Source organism: Camelus dromedarius, chromosome 18 (assembly GCF_036321535.1).
Source record: "Camelus dromedarius isolate mCamDro1 chromosome 18, mCamDro1.pat, whole genome shotgun sequence".
In the NCBI taxonomy this organism is placed as follows: Eukaryota; Metazoa; Chordata; class Mammalia; order Artiodactyla; family Camelidae; genus Camelus; species Camelus dromedarius.
The window spans coordinates 19,058,287-19,081,250 of record NC_087453.1 but is presented as its reverse complement, the minus strand read 5'-3'; the positions used below and the strand labels follow the sequence as shown (position 1 = coordinate 19,081,250).

General features: G+C 32.7%; 1 protein-coding gene across 6 annotated transcripts in view; it reads right to left on the bottom strand.

The window, feature by feature from the left end:
* Nucleotides 1-22,964, bottom strand: part of RBM39 (RNA binding motif protein 39) — a 28,281-nt gene continuing 5,317 nt past the window's right edge. For 2 of the 6 annotated variants that reach the window (XM_031433904.2, XM_064475725.1), the window contains exons 4-17: nucleotides 20,608-20,802; nucleotides 17,989-18,054; nucleotides 17,839-17,892; nucleotides 15,799-15,916; nucleotides 15,120-15,272; nucleotides 13,166-13,303; nucleotides 11,150-11,215; nucleotides 8,938-9,142; nucleotides 8,302-8,379; nucleotides 4,640-4,690; nucleotides 2,410-2,491; nucleotides 1,583-1,688; nucleotides 1,058-1,136; nucleotides 1-961 (exon numbers count right to left, since the gene is read on the bottom strand). In XM_031433904.2, the coding sequence (XP_031289764.1) occupies nucleotides 861-961; nucleotides 1,058-1,136; nucleotides 1,583-1,688; nucleotides 2,410-2,491; nucleotides 4,640-4,690; nucleotides 8,302-8,379; nucleotides 8,938-9,142; nucleotides 11,150-11,215; nucleotides 13,166-13,303; nucleotides 15,120-15,272; nucleotides 15,799-15,916; nucleotides 17,839-17,892; nucleotides 17,989-18,054; nucleotides 20,608-20,802 (1,492 nt within the window). In that variant the 3' untranslated portion in view covers nucleotides 1-860. Of the gene's footprint in view, nucleotides 962-1,057; nucleotides 1,137-1,582; nucleotides 1,689-2,409; nucleotides 2,492-4,639; nucleotides 4,691-8,301; nucleotides 8,380-8,937; nucleotides 9,143-11,149; nucleotides 11,216-13,165; nucleotides 13,304-15,119; nucleotides 15,273-15,798; nucleotides 15,917-17,838; nucleotides 17,893-17,988; nucleotides 18,055-20,607; nucleotides 20,803-20,982; nucleotides 21,931-22,964 lie in introns of those variants that run through there. The other 4 variants (XM_064475726.1, XM_010975193.3, XM_031433906.2 and 1 more) reach the window with 4 other exon arrangements.

The following is a 22,964-nucleotide window of genomic DNA, read 5'->3' as shown; positions in this document are numbered from 1 at the left end:
GCCTTTTAAAGAGAATTTTATTTGAGTGGTTCTTACAAAGATTGTTGCAATATGAAAGTCATTTGTTTGATAGAAATATCAAGCTGTCTTGTCAAACACACTGAAGTAACCCAAAAATATATTTCAGAGCTCACAGAGCTTAAAAAGAGCAAAGATTATATATGCAACCAGACAAAACCTATTTCTGCATTTCCTATTTCTTACTCAGACTGCTTTGCTCACCAGACTGTCACTGAACATCTTGAGGAAATGCAGGGATCATTTTGTTTGGAATCTTAGACACACCAGAACACATAATATTTACAAAGAAACTTTTACAGATACATTAACTGAAACGATACCATCCAGAAATGTAATTTTGGAATCTCCTTTTCTTGCCAGTTGATCAGAATGCAAGATGAGATGTTAGTCAAACAGCCCTTTTAGCTGTCTTAAATTTCCATAAACTGTCTTCCAGAAAACTCTGCTAAACCATTAACCAAATATCAACATTAGTGAAATGTAACTGCTGTGTAAAAAGTTAGGCTTCTGAAACATTAAAAACATCATTACATCCCTGTCTGCCTTTTTATGTTAAGCACATTTGTTCCCCTAGAGCTATTCCTATATCCTTAATGTAATTTTCTACATGTACACTTAAAAGGCAGAACAAGAGAACAGCTTTGTATACAGTGGGATTTGCTAGTTAGGGAGAATGAGCACACTGCATTCCTGTTAACATTTTTATTTTTTCAGTGTAACAGGAATTGTATACAAATGACAGTAGACCCTTGCCTCTTTATTTTTATCTAAATAAAAGATAACTCAAGATGAATTCTCAAGAAAAAAAAAGCTATGTACATAAAGGACTGTATTTTCCTTCATCGTCTACTTGGAACCAGTAGTTGTGTTGCTGTCATAGAGTCAGGAAAGAGGTTGTGATAAGTTGGAAGAGGTACATATGCTGCTGTTATCATTTTACCTGTTGAAAGAAACAGATACAATGGTTTAGTATCTCAAATTAATCACTCAGATAAGACCCTTAATAACAATTACTCAGAAAAAAGGTTGAACTCACCAGCAAACCACCTGCCATGCAATGCATTGACAGCAGCAATAGCTGCAGCAATTGATGGGCACTTCACATACACATTGCCCTAAAATACAACAAAAAAGGTTAAGGGTGTTGTGATATACCACATGGATTCCAACAGATTTATTCAAGATGCCTGTACAAAAATTAACTGCTCTATAAACACAACTGTTTCACAAGCTACTATATACACCTAGAATTTTGTTGAGTTTTATCCACCCAAAAACTAACCTTGCTACTATGTTTTATAATTTGAATGCTGCTTAAGAATGAAATCATGGTACCAGAATTTTCATGTTACCAGCAACATTGCTACATGATGATCTGATATAATTTAACTGTTTTCGAAGTGTCTTTATTACGGAGGGGGTGTTATTTAGTCAGTATGGTAAAGCTTCCTTCAGCAAAAAACAGAAACACCCTCTAAGGAAATACAGTGATCATAAAATACCCCCAAGTACGTGTGAAAATCAAGACAAAAGAGAAGTCAGTCTATTAAGATTAAAATACCTGAGCTGAATTTTTGTCAACATAAATATGAATAACTCCTCCATGTTTATTACATTCTTCAATCACATCATCTTTAATCTCCGTATCCCATCCAACTTCTTCTTCTCTGTAGTAAGAAAAGTATTAAGTCTATTAGAAACTACTCAAACTCAGAAAATGTTACATATATATTCTTTTATTTTTAAACGGAGGTACTGGGGATTGAACCCAGGACTTCATGCATGTTAAAATGCATTCATTCTACCACTAAGCTATACCCACCTCCCTTATATATTCTAATTTGTATTTAAAAATCTTACATGTGTTCTTTTAATTTAAAGAAAATCATTGCTGTTTAACATTTACAAAGCAGTGATTTACTGGCATCTACAAGACACTTATACCAAGCTTATCACCATTTCATAGGCCTGAGAAAAGTATAATGGGGACACAAACAGAAACAAACTTCACAGAAAACTACTAGCTATAAGTTGAAAGCAAAATCTGCATAGCTTTAATTCAATTCCAACCTTACAAACACAAAGGAAATAATTATATGCATAAAATTACTACACAAAAGGATCAATACTATCAAACGTGTTAAAACAATCTAAACGTTAACTCAGACAATTTAAACATTATTGCTTTCACAACATACCCTCTTGAACTTGATGGAAGTAAATTACTTCTTTATTAGAGTTTTTTTCTTTTAATGGGGGGAGGTAATTAAGTTTGTTTTTTGTTTGTTTATGTAATGGAGATACCGGGAATTGAAGCCGGGACCTCATACATGCTAGGCATGCACTCTACCACAGAGCTATTCCCCCGCCCCGAAGTAAATTACTTACGTTTGAGGGTTAAACATGTTAGACAGCTGGAAACACTGTGTTGCAAGAGGTTGAACAGAGGCAGCTGCAGCTAATGCTGAAGCTAAAAAAAATGAGAGAGAGAGAATCAGTTTCATGGAAAGCGCACAGGAATATCCCTGATAAATAAAACAAGGCCAAGTATAACCACTTGACCCAAAGTGCGACACTAAGGTCGTCAGTCCCTTCACTAACTTACCATATTTACAATGCTATCAAATATCAATGTATGTAACAATGCCCCATTTAAGTTGCCAGAAAACTGAGGCCACACAATATTTGAAATAGCTGATCTTGAACTTCAAGTGGGCACTTTATTTTTAGAAGGGAAATCCTTAAATGTAATGAAAATTCTTTCCATTACACAAATATCAATACAAATCAATCCAGAAAAGTAAAGATTGATTTTGTAAGACTGCTAGAGTTATAATCTGAGAAGCAGGGATGGCGAAAAGACATTCTTTAAAATTGCAACTAAATCTATACTCTGTTGTATTTCTTAGGTTTCTGCCCATTAATAGTTACATATTTTCTTTTCATTTTTAAATAGAGGTACTGTGGATCGAACACAAGACCTCGGGCATGCTAAGCCTATGCTCTACCACTGAGTTATTTTATTTCCCTCCCCCCTCATATTTCCTTCTAAATATATAAACATTATAAAAGGATGTAGTTTTAAAAATAATATACATAAAATAATTCAAGCATTCAAGACATTCTAGGACTGTAAAACCTATTACAAAATCAAATGTTGAAATGACTGGGTTTGTTTTAGCAGGACTAAACACTACGAAGAGCAACATGTATATACCAGTAACAGTCATTGTTAAAAATTTTTTAAAAACTACTGGACACTAATATTTAGGAGGAAACTTAAACCTCTATTGGTTTTAAGTTTGAAGTGAGGCCATTTTTTAAGATAGTTGCTCCACTGCTTTAATGTGATTTAGAAAACATTACCAGTCGATGTTTCTTACAAAACTCACCGTAATCATAATATTTGACCAAAGTTCATTCCAATACATAACAATAACCAAAGCTAAGGATAAAACAATGCATTAGAAATTATGGTAATTAAAATGGATGATCACCTGAGAAGTATCAGAAATATTCCACTGAATAAAAATTAGGGCTGCGCATGAAATACATCATAAAAAACTGATCGTTTCTCATAGAGTAAGTGCTTTTTGCTTCTTTAACTTTACTTCAATAAATAAGTATCTTTCATGAAACTTTGTAACAAAAATGCTAAAATAACTAACATGCCAAACTCTACTGGAGAAAAATATCCAACTGTGCTTGTATGACAATTAAGGTAAAATGAAGCCTACTGTGTATCTTATCATAAACAAATTAAAGTATGCTTGGGAAAAAATTTCAGAGGTCATTATATGGTATGAATACTGAAATGTATTAGAAAATGTATGATGGAAATATTCCAACTCAACGTAGATGAATGCAGAACACAATTAATTCAGAACAGAAATATAACTACTAGGAAAATCCACCACTTTTATTTTTAAAAATCTGTTAGGAAAAAAAGGATTGAGCACAATTGTCTTATATGCTGGAAAAATTAAAATATACATTGAATTCCAATCAAAGAACAAGGACAGACCTTTATAATGCAAAATCGTTTTCGTAACCAATATTAACTATATCCTATAAGATACTAAATTTGCTCCATTAAGTAACAGCAATTTTATTAAAAACTAGCATATTTTATCAATTATTTCAATCTGAAATCTGCATGCAATTTAGTTCAGGATAATCTTCTCATTACTTGGTACTGCTTATACAAATCACTGGAGTTAGAACCAGTTTTTCCTAACCTTGTATTAATTTTACAGACTCCATATTCTGAAAGATTTGTCTACTAAAATGACAAATTTCATTTTCTGACATCTATATAAAACTTACAATCAGAACACAAAGATAACAAAGAAAGCTGAAAATAACTGTGAGCAAGCTAAAGCAAAAAAAAAAAGCATGGATATTTATCATCTTTATCCATGTAATTCTTAGTAATGATTTGGGATTAGGCCTTCTAAATATGAATTACCAGATAGCTTACTGGTAGTGACACTGTATGTCATTTTGACAAAGTTGGGCCCAAAATACAAACTACAACAATAATCATATAATAAATGTATACAAGTATGTCTTGCTATATTCACATCCACTTCAAAAACAAATAAAAAACTTAACTCACCTTCAGTCTGTTGGGAAAGTCTTGTTTGCAAATCTATAACAAAAGAGAATTCTACAGCTCAGTGCAGGAACAATGAAGAGCCTCAACTAACAGGGTAAATGTCAGGAAAGCATTAATAAAAGAGGACTATAGTAGCAGGGTTTATAAAAATGAACTTATAGTAAAACCTGGCAGCCAAACCTCCTTCCCCATTCCTCATTGACAAGGCTTTGGGGCCTTTTTCTTTCCTCCTATCCTAAGAAACTAATGCCTCTCTCTTCCTATTCCTAGTACTCTTCCACATCTCAAATTCATTCCACTATACTACTCTTTACTTGGGAATAATGGGAAATGGGGAAAGGGAAGCACACCGGTCAGAAAATGCATGAAAACCCTGATCTTGAGAATTCAATTCCAAGTACTTGGGATATTCAACTATGTATTTTTCTACTAGTAGCAGTAAGCATTTTAAACTTTAGAAGTTTATAATAAAACAGTAAATACTGGAACAGCATACATCCAATACCTATAAACACTTTCAATAATCTACCAACTAAGTAGCAAGAATATTACCAGTGAGAAAGACACCATTGTAACCATATGTATATATTATTTTTAAAATTCTTTTAAATTTTAAGTTGTCAAGTCCAGCCTGGAAAGGTGGCAGTTTTATTAGGTCTAGTTTCCTGGTCTATTCTGGAAATTTAAAGAGGCAGGAATTAAATTTAATGAGATTTACTATAATTTATGAAATATAAAAAATTTTAAGCATCTAATCTGTACTAAAACAGAATGGTGATTTCTACCAATATATTTTCACTTCTCATTAACATTTTGTATTAGAGAGCAAATAGCCGCCAGCAAGTGAAAACACCAAGTCTGAATATAAAGAAAATGTCATATATTGGTGAAGTTATCTTGAAGTATACAACATAGAAACTATTTAGACTCAGTAACCTAATTTTAAAGAAGTAACATGTGATTCAATTGCAGTACTCTACTATGATTTCGGTTTCTTTCCGAGTACAGAAAAATCATAAAACATGGGCAAAAATGAAAAGGGACCTGCAGCCCAAGTTATATGGGGATGTAAGAATACCTGGGTCCTAGGTGCTCAAAATTGGCATCTCAGGGAGCTGAAGAAATGTAACTGATGTATACTGAAGGAACTTGAAGATATGACCATAGGAACACTGTCAATAAACTTTAAATTATAACAGTGTCTTTTTTTTTCCTAAAATGGGAAAAAATGTATAGACATCAGAAATCCATGCTATACGAAGTGTATATAAATCCCTAGCAAAATTTAAAAAAGGACTCTTCAGGTCATTTGTGACAAGTTAGGAAACAAAGCATGGGTTTCATAAAGGTAAGAACTAACTTATTTTAGAAAGACCTGTTAAACTTCCAGAATAAGGACGTGGATATAGTGATGAGCCACTCTTGGTTTCAAAAAACAACTTTAAAGGACTTGGGGGACAACAGTCAGTGGTTTATTGAATCTCAACAAGGAATGTATAAGGTTTTAATGAAGACTCAATGGAAAAAAATACCCAGTTATATAAATATTTACCTAAAAATTAAGTTTTGATTAATTTGGTAGTAATTGCAATTAATAACTCAGTAGTAATTACAATTTTAAGAAAACAAACTGTTAAAACCCTCTATCAATAAACACTAAAAAAAGGGGAATATAACAAAATACATAAATAAATGGCTATTTTAAGAATAATCCGTATGGACATTTAGAATTTTCAGCCTTAATACTATGAACTACACAGTGAGTGTGCCTAGGGAAATGTGGCCATTCTTTATTCATCATAGAATAATGGCTGAGGGAAATAACAATGTCTGACACTGAAAATCTTCAATTAGGCGAAGATACTATTTACGAATCAATCAACATATTTGATACAGCATCCAAGATATAACATAGAATTGTTTAGAAATGAAATCATAGGTCTTTTTAAAAAATTTTATTTGACCCCATGCATCCTAAGCACTTGCTCTATCAACTGAGCTATACCCCTACCTCCAAAATCATTTCTTTGCATTAAATCCCTAAAGGCAGGGAACAAATCTTGTTCACTAGCTGCTAGTGAAATACCTAGAATACAGTAAACAATCAAGCATTTCTCAAAATTATTGAAAGAATGACCTGAACAATGGGAAGCAATACAGGGATAAAGTTTTCAGATAAAATAGTAACTTTCAAACCAGACTAGGATGTATTTCTGGAAGTGATGGGTTTCCTTTAGTATCTTCAATTACAGCAAGTAGCATTCTATGAATACTTGTTCACTGTAAAGAAATTAAACGTCTAATACTTGTTTAAAAGTCAAAATAAAGAAAACAATTCAGGGAAATGGAGTCACCAAATGACTCATAAATACAGAAATGCACTAATAGTTATAATGTGTCTTCTCATAGTGATACACTAGATGGTTTTATCAGTAATTTTAAAGAACTACCTGTAAGATTTCAAAATAAATCATACAGTTTGACAGGAAGCACAAGACCCTAAAGGCAAATATTCTAAAATACTTAAACTCTCAGATATCCACTGAAAAAAAGGAAGCCACCCACTAAAGGAGGAAAGAGCCCACTACCTCTGAATAGTAAAGAATAATATAAAAGCAGAAATCATCTTCTCCTTTAATTAATGGCTTTTCAATTTAAAAGGAAATCATGAAGCAAACTCATGGAATTTTTTGTATAAGCAGTTGCAGTACTAATGATCTTATACATTTTACATACTGACAGTCTCACTTTATAGATAAGAACAAAGGACTAATTTATAATAGAAAATTGCCATACTTTCTTGGCTAACTCCTGTCCTTAACATCTCAAAATTTAATGCTATTCTAGCTCATCCATTTGGATTATCAAAGTTTAGAAAAGCAAATTTCAGGTTACTGAGCCACAAAAGAAAACAGTAAGTTTCATTAACTGAACCCATTGTTACATAATTGTAATAAATTGTCAATTCTCTCCTTCTACTGCCCTCTCCAGGAACTTCATTCCCTAACTCAAAATCTCAAAAGACCTCTCAACAACTGGGGGTTAGGGACACGGACCATCTGAGCAGTTGAAAATTCTCAGGTAACTTAATAGTCGGCCCTCCATATCCTTGGTCATTTTGCATTCACGGATTAAGCCAGCCATAGATCACATAGTGCCGTAGTTATTTACTATTGAAAAACTCCGCCTATAAGTGAATCCTTGCCATTCAAACCCATGCTGTTCAAGGGTCAACTATATAGTATATACTAGTTAGGAAAGTAGTTTTTTCTGTACTCTTTAATATTGTAATTATTTTAAATAAAGCTTTATTTAAAGGCATCTTGTAGGTTTCTAAATTCAAAACATTAAAAACACCACATTTTTCCTTTGAAACAATATGAACTGAGTCTTCAAAAAATGATTTATCTAAAAAGATTTTACTTATAGTAATTTCAACTAAAAGTTGGTATGCAGGGTTCAAAACTACCCTGACAGTTTATTATGATCAGTGGATAATTATGTCCTGTATCTTTACTCCTCTTACCTGAACTCTTGAAATTTAGACTAAAAGTACTTGATGAATTGAATTCTCAGTAAGTCCTTTTAAATGCAAAAATTTGGCAAATTTTCGAATTAGGTGAAAAAACAATGATTTCAAATAGAAAAGATTCAATTCCTACCTGCCACAGCACCAAATGCCAAAGAGCCACTCATTTGCAAAGCTTGCTGTGCTGCCGGTGGGATCTGCAAACCTGTACCTGTAAAAGAATAGGTCTTAAAAAAAGTCCCTGCTTTGTTAAGAGCAGGAAAATTCTAGTTTTCTGGGTACTTAATATCAAAGTCACCTCCAAAGTTAAACAAATTACAGTGCTCTGTCGGTAGCTGTGAGGGTGAGATTGTTTCCAGGACCCACTCCCCGATATAAAAATCCACAAATGCTTAAGGCCCTTATGTAAAATGGTGTGGTGTAGTCTGCCCTCTGTATTCACAGATGCAGAACCCGCAGATAACGAGGGCCAATATAGTACAAGCAGGACATTGTATAAGCACTGTAATGAAATTTATTCTCAAGTATGATGATATAATTATTACAGAAAAAGAATCCTGTAACATACGGTGTGGTACTCAAACAGCACTATCATAAAAGTTCCATTAAAACTTCAAAGCAAGGAATTTCACCTACAAAACCACATATGCTGCCCAAGAAAAATAAAGTTAACCCCAAAATAAGAAAAATCATTTTCTATTATTAGTCTGCATGGTTACCTTTCTCATTAATATACTCAGAACAATTCACAACACTAGGAAAAACATACCCTCTGCGAGTCTTGCCATTAATTGGAGACGACCAGTTGTTCCCAAGTCAATTCCAGTCCTTTCTAGTTCATCACTGTCCAAAAACGAGCTAGCACTGGAAGCATCAGTACGTTCAGTAACATGACCAACCTTCATTGGCCTTCCTGCTAGCTCAAATCCATTTAGTTGTTCCAAAGCTTTCTTGGCACATTCTGAATCAGAAAACTATATAATTGAGAGGGGGATAAAAAAGCCCAGTGTATTAGGTTAGTTATATACATAAGGTAAAGAAACACTTACTTATTAAATCTAGTATACTCAATAATTACATCTGGAAAGATTATAGATAAAGTAGAAATTCTAACCTATAAGTAATATAACCTCAATGATCAGACCACAAAAGCTCATGCATATTAGATTTATTGATATGGTGTAAATGGCAAGGTATCATCAACTAATGATGCTTGTCTTTGGGAATATAGAATCTTAGCAACAAAATGTGAGAAGTAATTTTTCAAACTTCAAAACCCTTTTTAATATGCTGGGATGAAGTAAAATGGTGATTAAGAGTGAACTACTCAGAAAAATTAAAAGTTCACTCAGATTTTTAATATAAAATTTGATTTTTAATACAAAATCCTGGATCAAGTTTTATTGCCAATTAAACAGATACTATTCTTTGTTTCAGGATGCAGACAAAATGAAACTTTAATTCACACAATCTGGTTTTATTTTAATGGAAGAAAGGGCTATACTGTCACTAATTTCACAGCTTCATCTTTCATCAGAATATTTAATTGTTTAAAAATAATTCTGCTTCCATTAACTGAGATAGGAACAAACAGTAGTTAAAAATGTAACATTCACAAACACACAGGACCATGTAAACTTACATAATCTAGCTTTGCATACATAGTAAACAGTAAATCATAGTTAACAGTTTACATTTAGTTTGTGTTAAAAATTGAAGTAAAATGCTTTGCAAAATATGCCTTGTTTACTTAACATTTAGTAGTGTTCTAGTGAAAATATGCCCACTGTGCAGATAATTCAAGCACTAAGCCTGTTATATATAACACTAAATACTTAAGATAATAAGAATGAAATATTCATAATATAAATCCCCTGACCATGCTAATGTTACTAGAAACAAAATAATATGTTGGGTGTTTCATAAATAACTTCTCTTCTTTCACCAATACACACTGAGGTAGATAAAATTTCACTGACCAATGAAACAGGTTCTCATCACTACAGAATAGGTTTACACTTTATTTAAATTTGGATATAATACACAATTGTTATTTCTTTTTGTTTGGGGTTTTTGGGGGGGAGGGGTAAAATAGGTTTGTTTATTAAATTTTATAATACAGGTAACTAGGGATTTAACCCAGGATCTCCTGTATGCTAAGCACACACACTCTACCACTGAGGTATATATACCCTCACCCCTAACAATTGTTATTTCTTCATAAAAACTGGGACATTTAAAAAAAAAACTTGTCTATAATAGCAGCATTCGCGACAACCATCTGTATTTTAAACTGAAAATGTTTTGTGTTTTTTTGTTTCAGTTTTAGGGCAGGGAGGTCATTAGGTTTATTTACTTACTTTAATGGTGGTCTTGGGGATTGAACCCAGGACCTTGGGCATGCTAAGTGAAAATGTGTTTACAGCATTTTCCAAGGTTAGAAAATAATTTGAAAAACTGCTATCATGTAACTAGATTGCATCATGAAATAATACATAAAAGTTTATTTTTAAATGGGCACCTCCATTCACAATTATTCAAGCTGCCACCTTATACTCTATTCAGGGACTGGACTTCAAGGACAGCCACAAACACTTATAATAAAGCAATTCTGGTCACTGCTGTGCGTTATGTCCATATAAAACAATTTTAAGTAAAATATGATTACAAGAGACCTTCATGCAACTGACAGGAATGTGTCACAAGAGTTAAACTGAAGAATTCATAAAGGAGTGATTGACTTTAGTTATATGAAGAGCTGACTAAACAGACTGATCATATACAGGACAGTAAACTGCTTAATGTTTCACATTTGGTGGACACTTACAGCTACAAAGAATTGGCTACTAACAGTAAACTGATTCAAATCACTTGAAAATATTAACCATACCTCCTGCTCATTATCAATACCTAATGAAATTTTACACTACACTACTTGGGTCAAAAACTTTTACATTATGTTATTCATGCTAACTGCTTACCGTAATAAATCCATATCCCTTGGATCGACCTGTTTCACTATCCATCATGAGCTGGATACTTTCAATCTAAACATGAAAATTACAATTATCATTTAAGTAAAAAGGGGCAAAAGTATTTTATTCCTTGAAACATGACTAAAAAAATGTCTCCTCCTAAAAAATAATTAAAAGTCTATCACAATCCCTCATACCCAAAATATCTTCTACAGGCCTAGAAACTTCCTAAACAAGTTATACACTGGGAAATATTAGACAATCCTAAGTCTTTTGCACCAAAAACCACTAAAAATCTGAAATCCCTTGTAAAATACAATCAGCTAGAAATGAAATCAACGTGTTTCCTTCCCATTATGCTAAAGAAAAAAAAAAAAAAACCACCAAACAAAAAACCCAGCAAATGTTAATTCTCAATTATGCCAGACATGATAAATTGCCTAAAATGATGGAGTAACTAAAAATAACATAGGATGTGCTTGATGGCTGCACAACCCTGTGAATATGATACAAAGCAATGACTGTTCACCGTAAATGAATGAATTTTATCAATTACACCATAGCACTCCAATAAAGTAGGCCACACATAAAAAGCATGAAAAATTAAAATACAGCACCCATACGTTGTACTTCTTCCTATTCTGGTTATTTCAAAATAGTATTCATTTTGTAATGACTGACCAACTCATACAATTATGGTTTTGCACCATTAGTATGCATTTATGCCCAATAAAGCACCCACAAAAATCAGCACCAAAACTGTTATCAATACTGACAACTGAAAACAGTTTAACAAATGGTCAAATCGGGGTGGAGGATAGTGAGAGAAAAGGGCAATAAAGATTAAGCAGTGGATGACGTACAAGAACAAAGATTTTTATTCATGGTCACACAATGAATCTTTTAAACCAGAGCACAACCTACTAGTAACATTTATTCTATTCTAAAATCAAGACAAGCAAATTTATCCTCATCATTAAAAAAAAATGGGGGGTTGCACTTTTTTAAAAATTAAAAAAAAAGGGGTGGGGTGGGGGTTAATTAGGTTGATTTATTTATTTAATGGAGGTACTAGGCATTGAACCGAGGACCTCACGTATGGTAAGCAAGACTCTACCACTGAGCCCTCCCACCTCTCCATGATCATTTTTAAATGTACAGAAGTATCAAATTAGTATGTTGTGTACCAGGAACTAATGCAGTGATACACATCAGTTATACTTCAAAAATAAACTCACAGAAAAAGAGATCGTATTTCTGGCTACCAGAAGTGTGGGAGTGGGGAGGAGTTAGATCCAGGTAGTCAAACGGTATAAGATAACTTTAAAGTATTAGGGAACTAGGGATGTAATATATAACATGATAATTAACACTGCTGAATGTTATATGTTAAATTTCAAGAATAAATCCTAAGAGTTCTCATCACAAGGGAAAAAAATTTATTTCTTTAATGTTGTGTCTGTAAGATGATGGATGTTCACTAAACTTACTAGGGTTAATAATTTCATGATGTAAGGAAGTCAAACCATTATGTTGTACACCTTAAACTTACACACTGCTGTATGTCAATTACACTTCAATAAAGAGGGAAGGAAAAAAAGAGGACCACTGGGCAGAAACAGTCTAATTCCTTATTTAGCAGAAAAGCTTCTCTATATACACCTAAAATTTTCAGTAAGAAAAGAAGTATCCAAAAAAAACCACAAACCAAGAAAAAAAATCTCTTGCTCCAAATGCACAGTACAGTATACCTTCATCATTCAGGTTTATTTTTTTAATGAGTGAATCTAATACTATGTATTTCACTGTAATGTTAGAAATAACATTTTTACAGATTCTGTCTTCAAATAATATCCTTCAGGGAATCTATTTTAAACTAAGTTGTCACAAAAACTTCACTGAATCACCCCCTCTCATCTTAACATTAATCTCATATAAACATGACAAAGTAAACAAATTTTTATGCAGTTGTATTAAGTATCAAGAACCTATTTAGGATCCTCTGAAAAACTTAGGACTTACCCTTCCAAAAGGCTCAAAGATCCCCCGAAGCATATCTTCAGTTATGTTAAAATGTAATGAGCCCACATAAAGCCTCATAGGTCCAGCACTTCCCTTTTGTAGATTGTTTGCCATTGCTGCAGCTCTGTTCTTCTCCGCCTACGAGTTAGATAAAACAAAATGCACATCACACACATCCATTTGGTACGAATAAAACTCATTCTGAACAAAGTAGTAAATCCTATTCACATTTCAGGTCTGCTTAATGACAAATGATGTCAAATTTTGCTAAGTGTAAGTCATACATAATAAAAGGACAAATATTGTCTGATTCTGCTTACATGTGACTACAATTATAATGGCATTGAATGGTTCAAATGCCAAATTTTGAAATAAAAATTTTAGATTTTTACTAAATATATGACATTTTCCCTGAATAAAAAATTTTTGGATTAAGTTTTAAAAGCATACAAAACTCATATACAAAGCAATTACACAATGCATTTCATAAATGTGATATGCCAGTAAGATCATTTCCTAGAATTGTTAAATACATTCATTATTCATTTAAATCAATGAACTCTAATGATCAGTTACTCAATGTATAGTATATCAAACAGCTGCCTGTCTTAAAAGGATTTATGTCAATATAAATCAAACCAAATAAATCATTCAATTCAGCTGTTATTTTTCTCATACCAAGGCCTCCTCAAAGGAAACAGCTCTCAATTTACATTATACCACGAGCTCCTTTTGTTTTAACAAACTGGAGTACAAGAGGTTAAAGTTAAATGAATCCAAAACCTCATTTATGACTTTGATGTATCTCAACCTTTTGCCAGGCCAATCAATGTACAGTTAGTTTGTCCTCCTCCATCATAGGAATGAGTTGAGCAATGATCCCTCCCAGTCTGTTTTCTAACAATTATTTTCTTGTTGCTTACGTGAAATTAAGTGATAAATACCCAGTATTATATACTCCTAAAACATTAAGTAGGACCCATCATCACCTTTGAGATGACAGGACTTAGTAAATAATTTGACCATAGTTTTTAGAAGAGCTATTTAGCAGTAAACTAGAATTTCACTTCAGATTTGGTTACAAATCTTGTACATAACAATAAAATTACGTAACCTGGATGAAGTAACCAGATTATTTAGGAGTTATGTAGTATTTACTTCAGTGGTTTGAAAAGCAATCAACAAGACTATTGTATCTTGTATTGCTCAAAAATATTCCTTAAACCCTAGTCTCTCCATTTTAAAAGTGAGTTATGAAGTAGTAACAGAAATCAATTTTGTTTCTTCTCAGTACAAATAAGTACTGGTGAAAAATCCTAAAAATACTTTCATATTATATACTCATTAGAGTAATACACCCCAGTTTTCTCACACTTAAATGAACTTAAATATTAATGCTAATTTCATTTTTCCAAAGGCAACAATTATTGTGGAGCATCAGCAAGGAGAAATTAAATCATAATTTGGATTATCTTAAAAGATATTCTCAAAATTAGTTTGAAACATCTCACCTTCAAGAAATGCTAGAGCTGACAACTATTCAAACTACTCTTAACATTATAAAATTTTACACAAGTGTGTATTTTAAAAATATTAAATTTCTTAAACATGTCAAAATCATTCCATTTGAAATACAGGAAAGGGAAAACATGTTCTTAGATGCTTTTATCCCCCAAATGTCATCACAAACCAGTAAAATTCTAGATCAAGTTCTCAAGTCTTCTTCTGCATGAGATAGATATTTCCAAGTTACATTAAAATCGAACGGAATAGTATTGAAAATACATATTTATCTAAGAAATCAGGACAAAGCTGTCTTTTTTCTAAAGCTATCCTGAGAACACCTGACTCAGGATAATATGCGGTGACTACGTAAGGCACAAGCACTACAGTTCACAAACAGCAGGATTCTAGCACTATGAATGATCCAATTCTTAATCAAGGAAAAAGTTACCTGTGATGCCTGTACAATGATTGGCACTCCTAAAACACGCTGGCCAGTTAATCCTATTGCTAGAGGCACTGAGCTAACATCAACAAATTCCACATAAGCAATTCCTTTAGACCGTCTTGAATTTCTGTCAGAAATCATCCTCACATCTCGAACCTAACAATAGGAACAATTCCAAGAGACAAGAGGGGTGTTAATGATATAGTATAACAAGCCATTAAAAAAACTTTTTAAATAGGTAAACTTGTAAGCTCAATTCATTTACCAACATTGACCAATTCCAACACTATTAAACTTCCAAATGAGGCAAGAAGAGAAATGATATCAAAAATAAATTCCCGTGGAAGGGTGTAGCTCAGTGGTAGAGTGTGTACTTAGCATGCACAAGGTCCTAGGTTCAATCCCCAGTACCTCCCATCAATCAATCCACCTAATTACACCCCTAAATTCCCTAACTAAATTCCAATAAAGCAAAAAATTTGTTATTTAGATGTTTTCTCATTTTGATGGTTATACTGAAAATTGTCACACTGAGAATTATTAAAATGTTTGCAATTTCTAACTTACGTCAAATTTGTTTCTTACATATTTATAAGAAATATATAATTATAAATTATATACATTTCTAAGTATATGGACTATTATATATTTATATGTTTCTCCCTAAATAGGCTAAGATTACCTTTCCTACTGTAGAGAAAAACTCTTCCAAATCCCTTGGGCGAATTCTTGCTGCCAGCTGCATGCAGAAAACAGTCCTTGCATCTCTTTCCTCAGGAGTTAGGTTATCAATCGGTTCCCTAACAGGAGTGAAGAACATAGAATTAACTTTATTATTTTAAAGTTAACGTTTAACATACATTTTCAGTAAACAGAATAAACTTAACAGATGTTAGTTTGTCATTATTCCCAAGCCCATTTTTCACTACAAAATGTCCATAAAGTAATTCAACATGACCCAATTCCTTCAACAGGATGACAGTTACTTCTGATATTATCTACATTATCAGGACCAAAGTCCATTGGTCTCTCAATCTTACATGGTACTTTCTCCAAGGTAATGGCCAATCAAAAGCCTGAGAATTTAATGACAGTCAGAAGTAATAACCCCTGACTAGCCACAAATGTCGGACTGGTCCAAAATTAGTGGAAAGGATGACTCCCTACAAGGAAATCATAAAGTGAAATTGTTTTATAATCACAAATGATAAACTGGAAAGTAAAACCCAAATGACAAAAACTACTGGGCTCTTTAGAACTTCATTTCACAAACTGAGATAGATACAAGGAATAATGAGGGAGTTGTTCATTAGAATCAGATCAGTCTAAGATTCTAAAAGTTCAGTGTCTGAAAAAATGTTTCTTGATGGTTATAGAACACAAGAGTAACAATCAGCAAATCGAAAATGAAAAACAGATTATCTAGACAAATACTAATAGTGGGATTCAATTTACTCATTTTTACCAACAGATGTAGTATACTTCTGAATTTAGAGGAAGCTAAATGCCCAAATAAGTGAGAAAAATAAAAGAACAGAATAGATTAAATTTAATTCCATGGATTTCAAAGAAAAGTAAGTGTCTAAAACACCATTATCTGTTATATTATCACTAAGGTTAATGTTCTAAGTGAATCCTTAAAAATGTAGGCATAAACATGCTTCTTTCTTAACCATGTTCTGGACAGTCTCAAAATCACCTCTGAAATACTCTGCCTACAAACTCAGGTACATCCCCTTGAGAAATCAGCAGGTAATTTTAAACCTATTACTGTAAAACAGAGGTACAAAGCTAGACTAGATCCAGAGACTGAGAACTAAGAGGATTTTCTTATGAGAGAAAACTAAACATTAGAAGAGTAAAAACCTCAGTATCTGTTACAAAGAGAGCTTTTAAAATTAAGGCTTTCATCAAATCTTAGAATTACAACATATCAAATAGTAAGATAAAAGGTTCCTTTTAAGGGAACCCTTTAAGAAAGTAGTAAAGAACAATGCTACTACGTAACAAAATGTTTCTTGAACCAAAATGGTAGAATGGACAAATAAGTCTTATGTTTAAGAGGAAAATACCTCACAAAAACATTCAAGAATGTAATAGTATTCGATACAACATTGTAAAATGATTATAAATCAATAAAAAATGTTAAAAAAAAAAAAAAGTCTCCAAAGCAAGACCCCAAAGTATCAAACTTTTCCCTATAACCTAACTATACATCACAGAACAAACCTCAAGAAGACTTATAGGAGTACAAAAAAAAAAAAAAAAGTAATAGTACAACTTATGAACAAGTCAATTCAGTTAAGACTTTGGAAATTAAATACTTTTCTCAAATAAGGGAACAAAATAATAAAACTCATGATTATTTCAACTAGTTTCCCACAAGAAGTTATTTCAATAATGCAAAGTTTATTGATTCCAAAGTTAAGTGAGTAAAGTCTCTCAAGTTTTCTATAGCTGTCATTAAAAAATTTAGTTAGTATAAAATATAAATAAACGCATATGTAGTATCTACATGTTAAAATTAGGTAATTATTGCACTACTTTCTTATATGCAATTTATTGAAAACTTAAGAAATTCACATTAACAGCACTCTAACTGCAAAATTCAAGATTTTATGTGATACAAATTAATAAATGTCATTAATTTTAGCAGTAGCATAAATTGTAAAAACTTTATAAAAGCTAAAAACTCCAAAGAAAAGAAATAGACAACAAATACCTCACAGGGCTCTTGTCTTTTCTGAATGGACTTTTGCTTCGGGAACGTCGTCTGCTGCAAAGTTAAAAAGTTTCAAAAGTTACCCAAAAAAGTACACCACATTAGTTCCTTGAAAAACAATTTAAACAATTCAGAAGTATGTTTAAAAACCTTAATTTGATGCTATGAGGCAACCCAATCTTTCCTCGGATGGCACTGTTAAATTTTGGTCCGGAGCTAAAAAGGAAACACAAAATTACACTAGTTACAGGGTTAGGGTCTTGCTAAGATCGCGTTCATGCGCTCTCCAGCAAGTTTAACATTGTTTTTAGGCTGCTTGTTTTCCACCTCAATTATGAAGAGGAAATAAACAGACTTTTTCTTGTCTTAACTGTATCCCAGGCAAACTGCTCTTATAGTTATCCATCCTGGACCACTGAGAGTTGCCAAGACCAAAGGTTACAGCCTCAAAATTTTCAATATTCTGAAAATGTTCAATTTTCATTCTAGTTTAGAATACATATTTATGAATATATTCCTGAGGTTTGGGGGGGGGGGAACCACACACATACAAAGTGAAAATTATCCTGAACTTCCCTCACACCAGGAGTAACTATAACAATACTGTGTGTATCTTTGCAGATTCTTCCTCAGGAATATACGTGTTTACAAATATGCACATATATAATATTCATGTTTTCTTGAGGAACTTCTTTTAAAAACTAAGGGACTAAATTTTTACATAAAGGAACTCAAACTTTTCCATTAACATTAAATCTTAAGAGACTGTATTAGCATATTCAGCATGTCATACATTTCAGTTCTTGTGACAAAACAGTCCATAGTAAAGATGTGAAGGAAGTTCATCAATTCTTCAGTAAAGTTCTTTTTTGAGGATTTGACATATTAAAGGAATGTTTTCAAAAAAGATCACAAAAGTAACTTTAAAAAAAAGCTTTATTCTATAGTCTAAAAAAATTCTGAAAAGGCCCAGTAATTTATGGGTCTTTTATTTTTAAAGGCCAAACTAACTTAAAAGGACAGGTCAGATGTCCCTCAGTGCTCATCCTGCTGTCCTTTACCAGAAGGGTAGCAAAATGAAAGTATCTGGTGGTCTTCGCTCAACATTTGGATTTATTTTCAGACTCTACATGTACCTATAACATCAAGTGGTTCCAAGTAAAATTGTATTATATGGGTCCTTTGTAATAATAATAATAAAGATAATAATAATAATATGATGATGATGATGCAATAGTAAGTAGTAATGATAAACAATACACATTTACTGTATAAAAAAAGAATCGATAAACTATTTTCTTTCCTCTTTAATTATAAAAGTCTCAGTTACCGCCTTGGGTAGTTTAAAAAATCACCTGAAATCAAACATAAGAACCAAATCATTTTTAAGTCAGACCAGGACCACAGGCTGACTTCAAGTATTCGTCACTCATCAGAGGTAATAGTATTTAGAATTTATTAAAGTAATTATTTTCCCCAAATTTAATTCATTCTAGTAAAAAAGAATGCAGTAACTTTTGATTAATTAGACAAAAAGCAAGTATTTTCTAATTAAGCACTCATAATTACAATAACATTGTGGTCCTTTATAAACTGTTAAAAACATAATGAAATAACCATCTAGGAGGACCTTAGAGAACAAGGAATGGAATCCTTTTTAATTGAAGAGCTAGATCAGGACTCAAAGTGTTACTAACTTTATCAGCTTTAAATAATACCAAAACATTTCATCAACAGCAGTAAGTATTGTGGGTGCTTTAACTTACATTCCCTTCTCATTCAAGACTCAATAGCTTATCTGTCATGGTTACCCCCTTTTTAAAAGAGGAAACTAAAGTTTATTTAGAGTGTTTAACTTTAATCAAGTACTTAACCAACTGAAAGAGCCAAGGCTCTTATTCAGGTAAGATTCCTGCTGTCTTTGAATTTAATCTTAAACCATTAAAGTTTTAAAGTTAAAGCTGTTAATTTTAATATATCCCAGTTTACAACAGCATATTTATTAACAGGAAAAAAACATCATAAAGTACTAGGGACTGTTAGATTCAATCCCCGCTTAAAGAGTTCTAAGTAGGCCTTCCCGAAGTCATTAATGTAAATTAGCTTTTAAAAAATGACTGCAATGAAACATTTCCAACTTGTTTAAATAACACCTGAATTTCCATAGTGACTTAACCATCAAAGCACTTCTGGTGCATTTTTACTATTAAAAAATCTTAAATACAAAGATGTGTGATGAGTCCCAAAATAATCATCAAGAACCATACACTAAATTCACAACTGGTCTGTCATTTCAGCTGGTAACAGCCACACAGACAAGATTTGTTAACTGATTACATATTTGACTAATTATACACAGCTGTAATTTGTATCCATCTGAGCTTTAAAATTTCAAATAATTTATGCACAGTAAAGAATACTGTAATAGTTCACACACCCTTAAGCTTTCACATATTTGGCATTACAGTACCAAATCTTTTCTCAAAAGCACTTTAGTGCTTTAGCCTAGTTTGGATTGGCATACAGTTAGTATTTTTAGATAGAATTAACAGAAAGTGCTCTGTATGCCCAGTAAAATGAATGTTATGTATTTGTCCGCACACTGTATTTCTACTGGACTTTTCAATGCCAGTATCTTTATTTAATACTTTCAAACTAATCATATTGAAAAATAAAGTCCTACAATTCAGATCAACTCAGGTTACAGTGCTATCTGGATACCCACAGAAATCTCTCAAACCAGTTATCATCATAATTACAGTTACATACTAAGGACTTCTGTAGCGGCCTCTGAATCTGCGATCTCGACTTCTTGAACGACTCCGTCTCCTTTCTTTGCTTCTACTTCGCTTCCTTTCTCGGCTTTTGCTCTTTTTCCTTTCTCTGTCTCTACTTCGCTTCCGTTCCTTACTTTTGCTTCTTTTTCGTTCATGACTACGACTTCTGCTCTTGCTTTTTTTCCTCCTGAGAAGAAAAATGTCACAATTATCTTGCTGGTTTAAAAATCTGCCAAAATATATTTCCTTTTATGGTCAAAAGTTTATCTTTTTTTATAAATTTACTTTGCTATTTTTATTATCATACAATGATACATAATCATACTTATGGAAAAATAATTCCTAGGTAAGGTAAATAACACACCACCTTTGCCGTCTATCTCTGAAAATCAGCAGTTGACAATGAATCATTTGAGAGGACTAAAATGTACAACGACCTTTCTTGAGAGTCAGCTACAGCTTTAAGAAGGAAAGGACTCATTGGTAGGCATAGATCAAAACCTAAACTTTTAAAATAAAAGTTTGACCATCATATAACTGGTCAACAAGTATTACTACAATCCAGAAGAGACAGTAATAAAATCAAAGTTATAATAAAATATTTTTAGAAAATATTAGTGCTGGGTCAATATATAAAAATTCTCATTAAATACACTAAGTTCTCTTAAGCCAATTTTGACCCAACTTGCACATATGAGTATTTTATTTCAAAGGGCCATACAAGCATCACTATTTTGGTTTTCATTGGCAAAATTACAATGAAAAGGACAATAAAACAAATACAGTAAAATGCATTCCGACACTCCTAGACTTTAATGTGACCATTTCAAATACTTTCTTTTTAATGTTATGAGTTCACCAGAAAAACGGAGTATGCCATTTTTATGCCAGTTTATACAAGCCTGCAGGGTACAATAAAAACAAGAATCAACACTTTTATAAATCTTTATAAAAAACCTCAAGCTCTGAAAGGTAAAAAAGCCAGTCAGTCACATCTTTCTGTTCATTTCTGTATTCTTCACAGCGTACCACCCATTCATTTTATAATTAAATCTTACAATCTGTACCTCTGTCATCACCCAAATTTTAGAGGTGCCTTCAGATATTTCAATATAAATTGAAAGACATTTCAATATAAACTTATCCACTAAAATGTCATTTTGTAGTGGCAAAGATTATTAAACATTTTGACAACTCTACATCATTTGGAAATTTAAGTAACTGTTTAGCCCTTATCAAAACAAAGTTAGCACAAGAGCAACTGAAGTCTGCCTCAGAGAACCTGTAAGCAGGTCATCTTAGAGTGCATTGAAAATAGAAAATGAAGACACCCACCTTCTGGAATCTTGAAACCCACACTCCAATCACAAGGAGATGTAGAGCTTTCCAAGGAGGCAGAAACTTTGTCTAAAATTTCAAGATAATCCACCTGACTGTCAGAAATGTATATGCTAGGTAGCACATGACAGAAAATTAGGCTACACTCATTACTTATATAGAAGTCATCAAAGCAATGCCCAGAAGGGCAACAGGTAACATTCCAACTATATTGCATAAAAAACCCTGACACTATCTTTTAGACTAAAGAATTCTGTGAGATAGCTATAATCAAAAGTCCTAAGTATTATCAATCAGGGGACAAAGTAAAAATTAACTCCATCCCCCAGAAAAAGGACAGACAAATAAGTTATGCACTGCTCACAGATGGCCCATTGCAGAGAGGTAGCCAATCTCCCAATTCACCTCTCTTTAGGCCCAAAACTTATTCCATCAAAGGAAAGGACTCGAAAATTGGAGAGATAATTTCAACTTAAGGTCTTCCTAGGACTGAGTCCCCACCCACATCTGAAGGCAACCCCAGACAGGTAAAAAGACAGCAACATACTAAGACATTCAGAAATATAATCCTCTTCATAAAAGCCCAAAAATTTAAGGGTGCAAGAAAGCAGTATACTTCTCATAACAAAATGAAGATTCAAAGAACATTTATTAGGTTAACTAAGAAGGTTATCAAAATCCACACTAATAGTCAAATCCTGTTACAACTTAAAAGGGACTTTCCAAAGTCTTTAGTGGCAGTGGAATTTTGTACTGAACATCATTGAAGTAAATGGTCCACTGGGCTGGGCCTTTGGACTTTTTGGTTATATGGCCTCTGCTGTAAAGGTGTTTTGCTATAACTGGATTTGACCTCTTCCATGTAAGAAGATCTAAATTTTAAATGCAAAGTACTCTGGAAAATAAGAAAAAAAATAGAAAAGTCATTTATTCCAAAATTTATAGATAATCCACACCACAGTAGCCAATATATTTCAACTGTGTCATTTAATGTTTTTTTTTTAGCCTTTT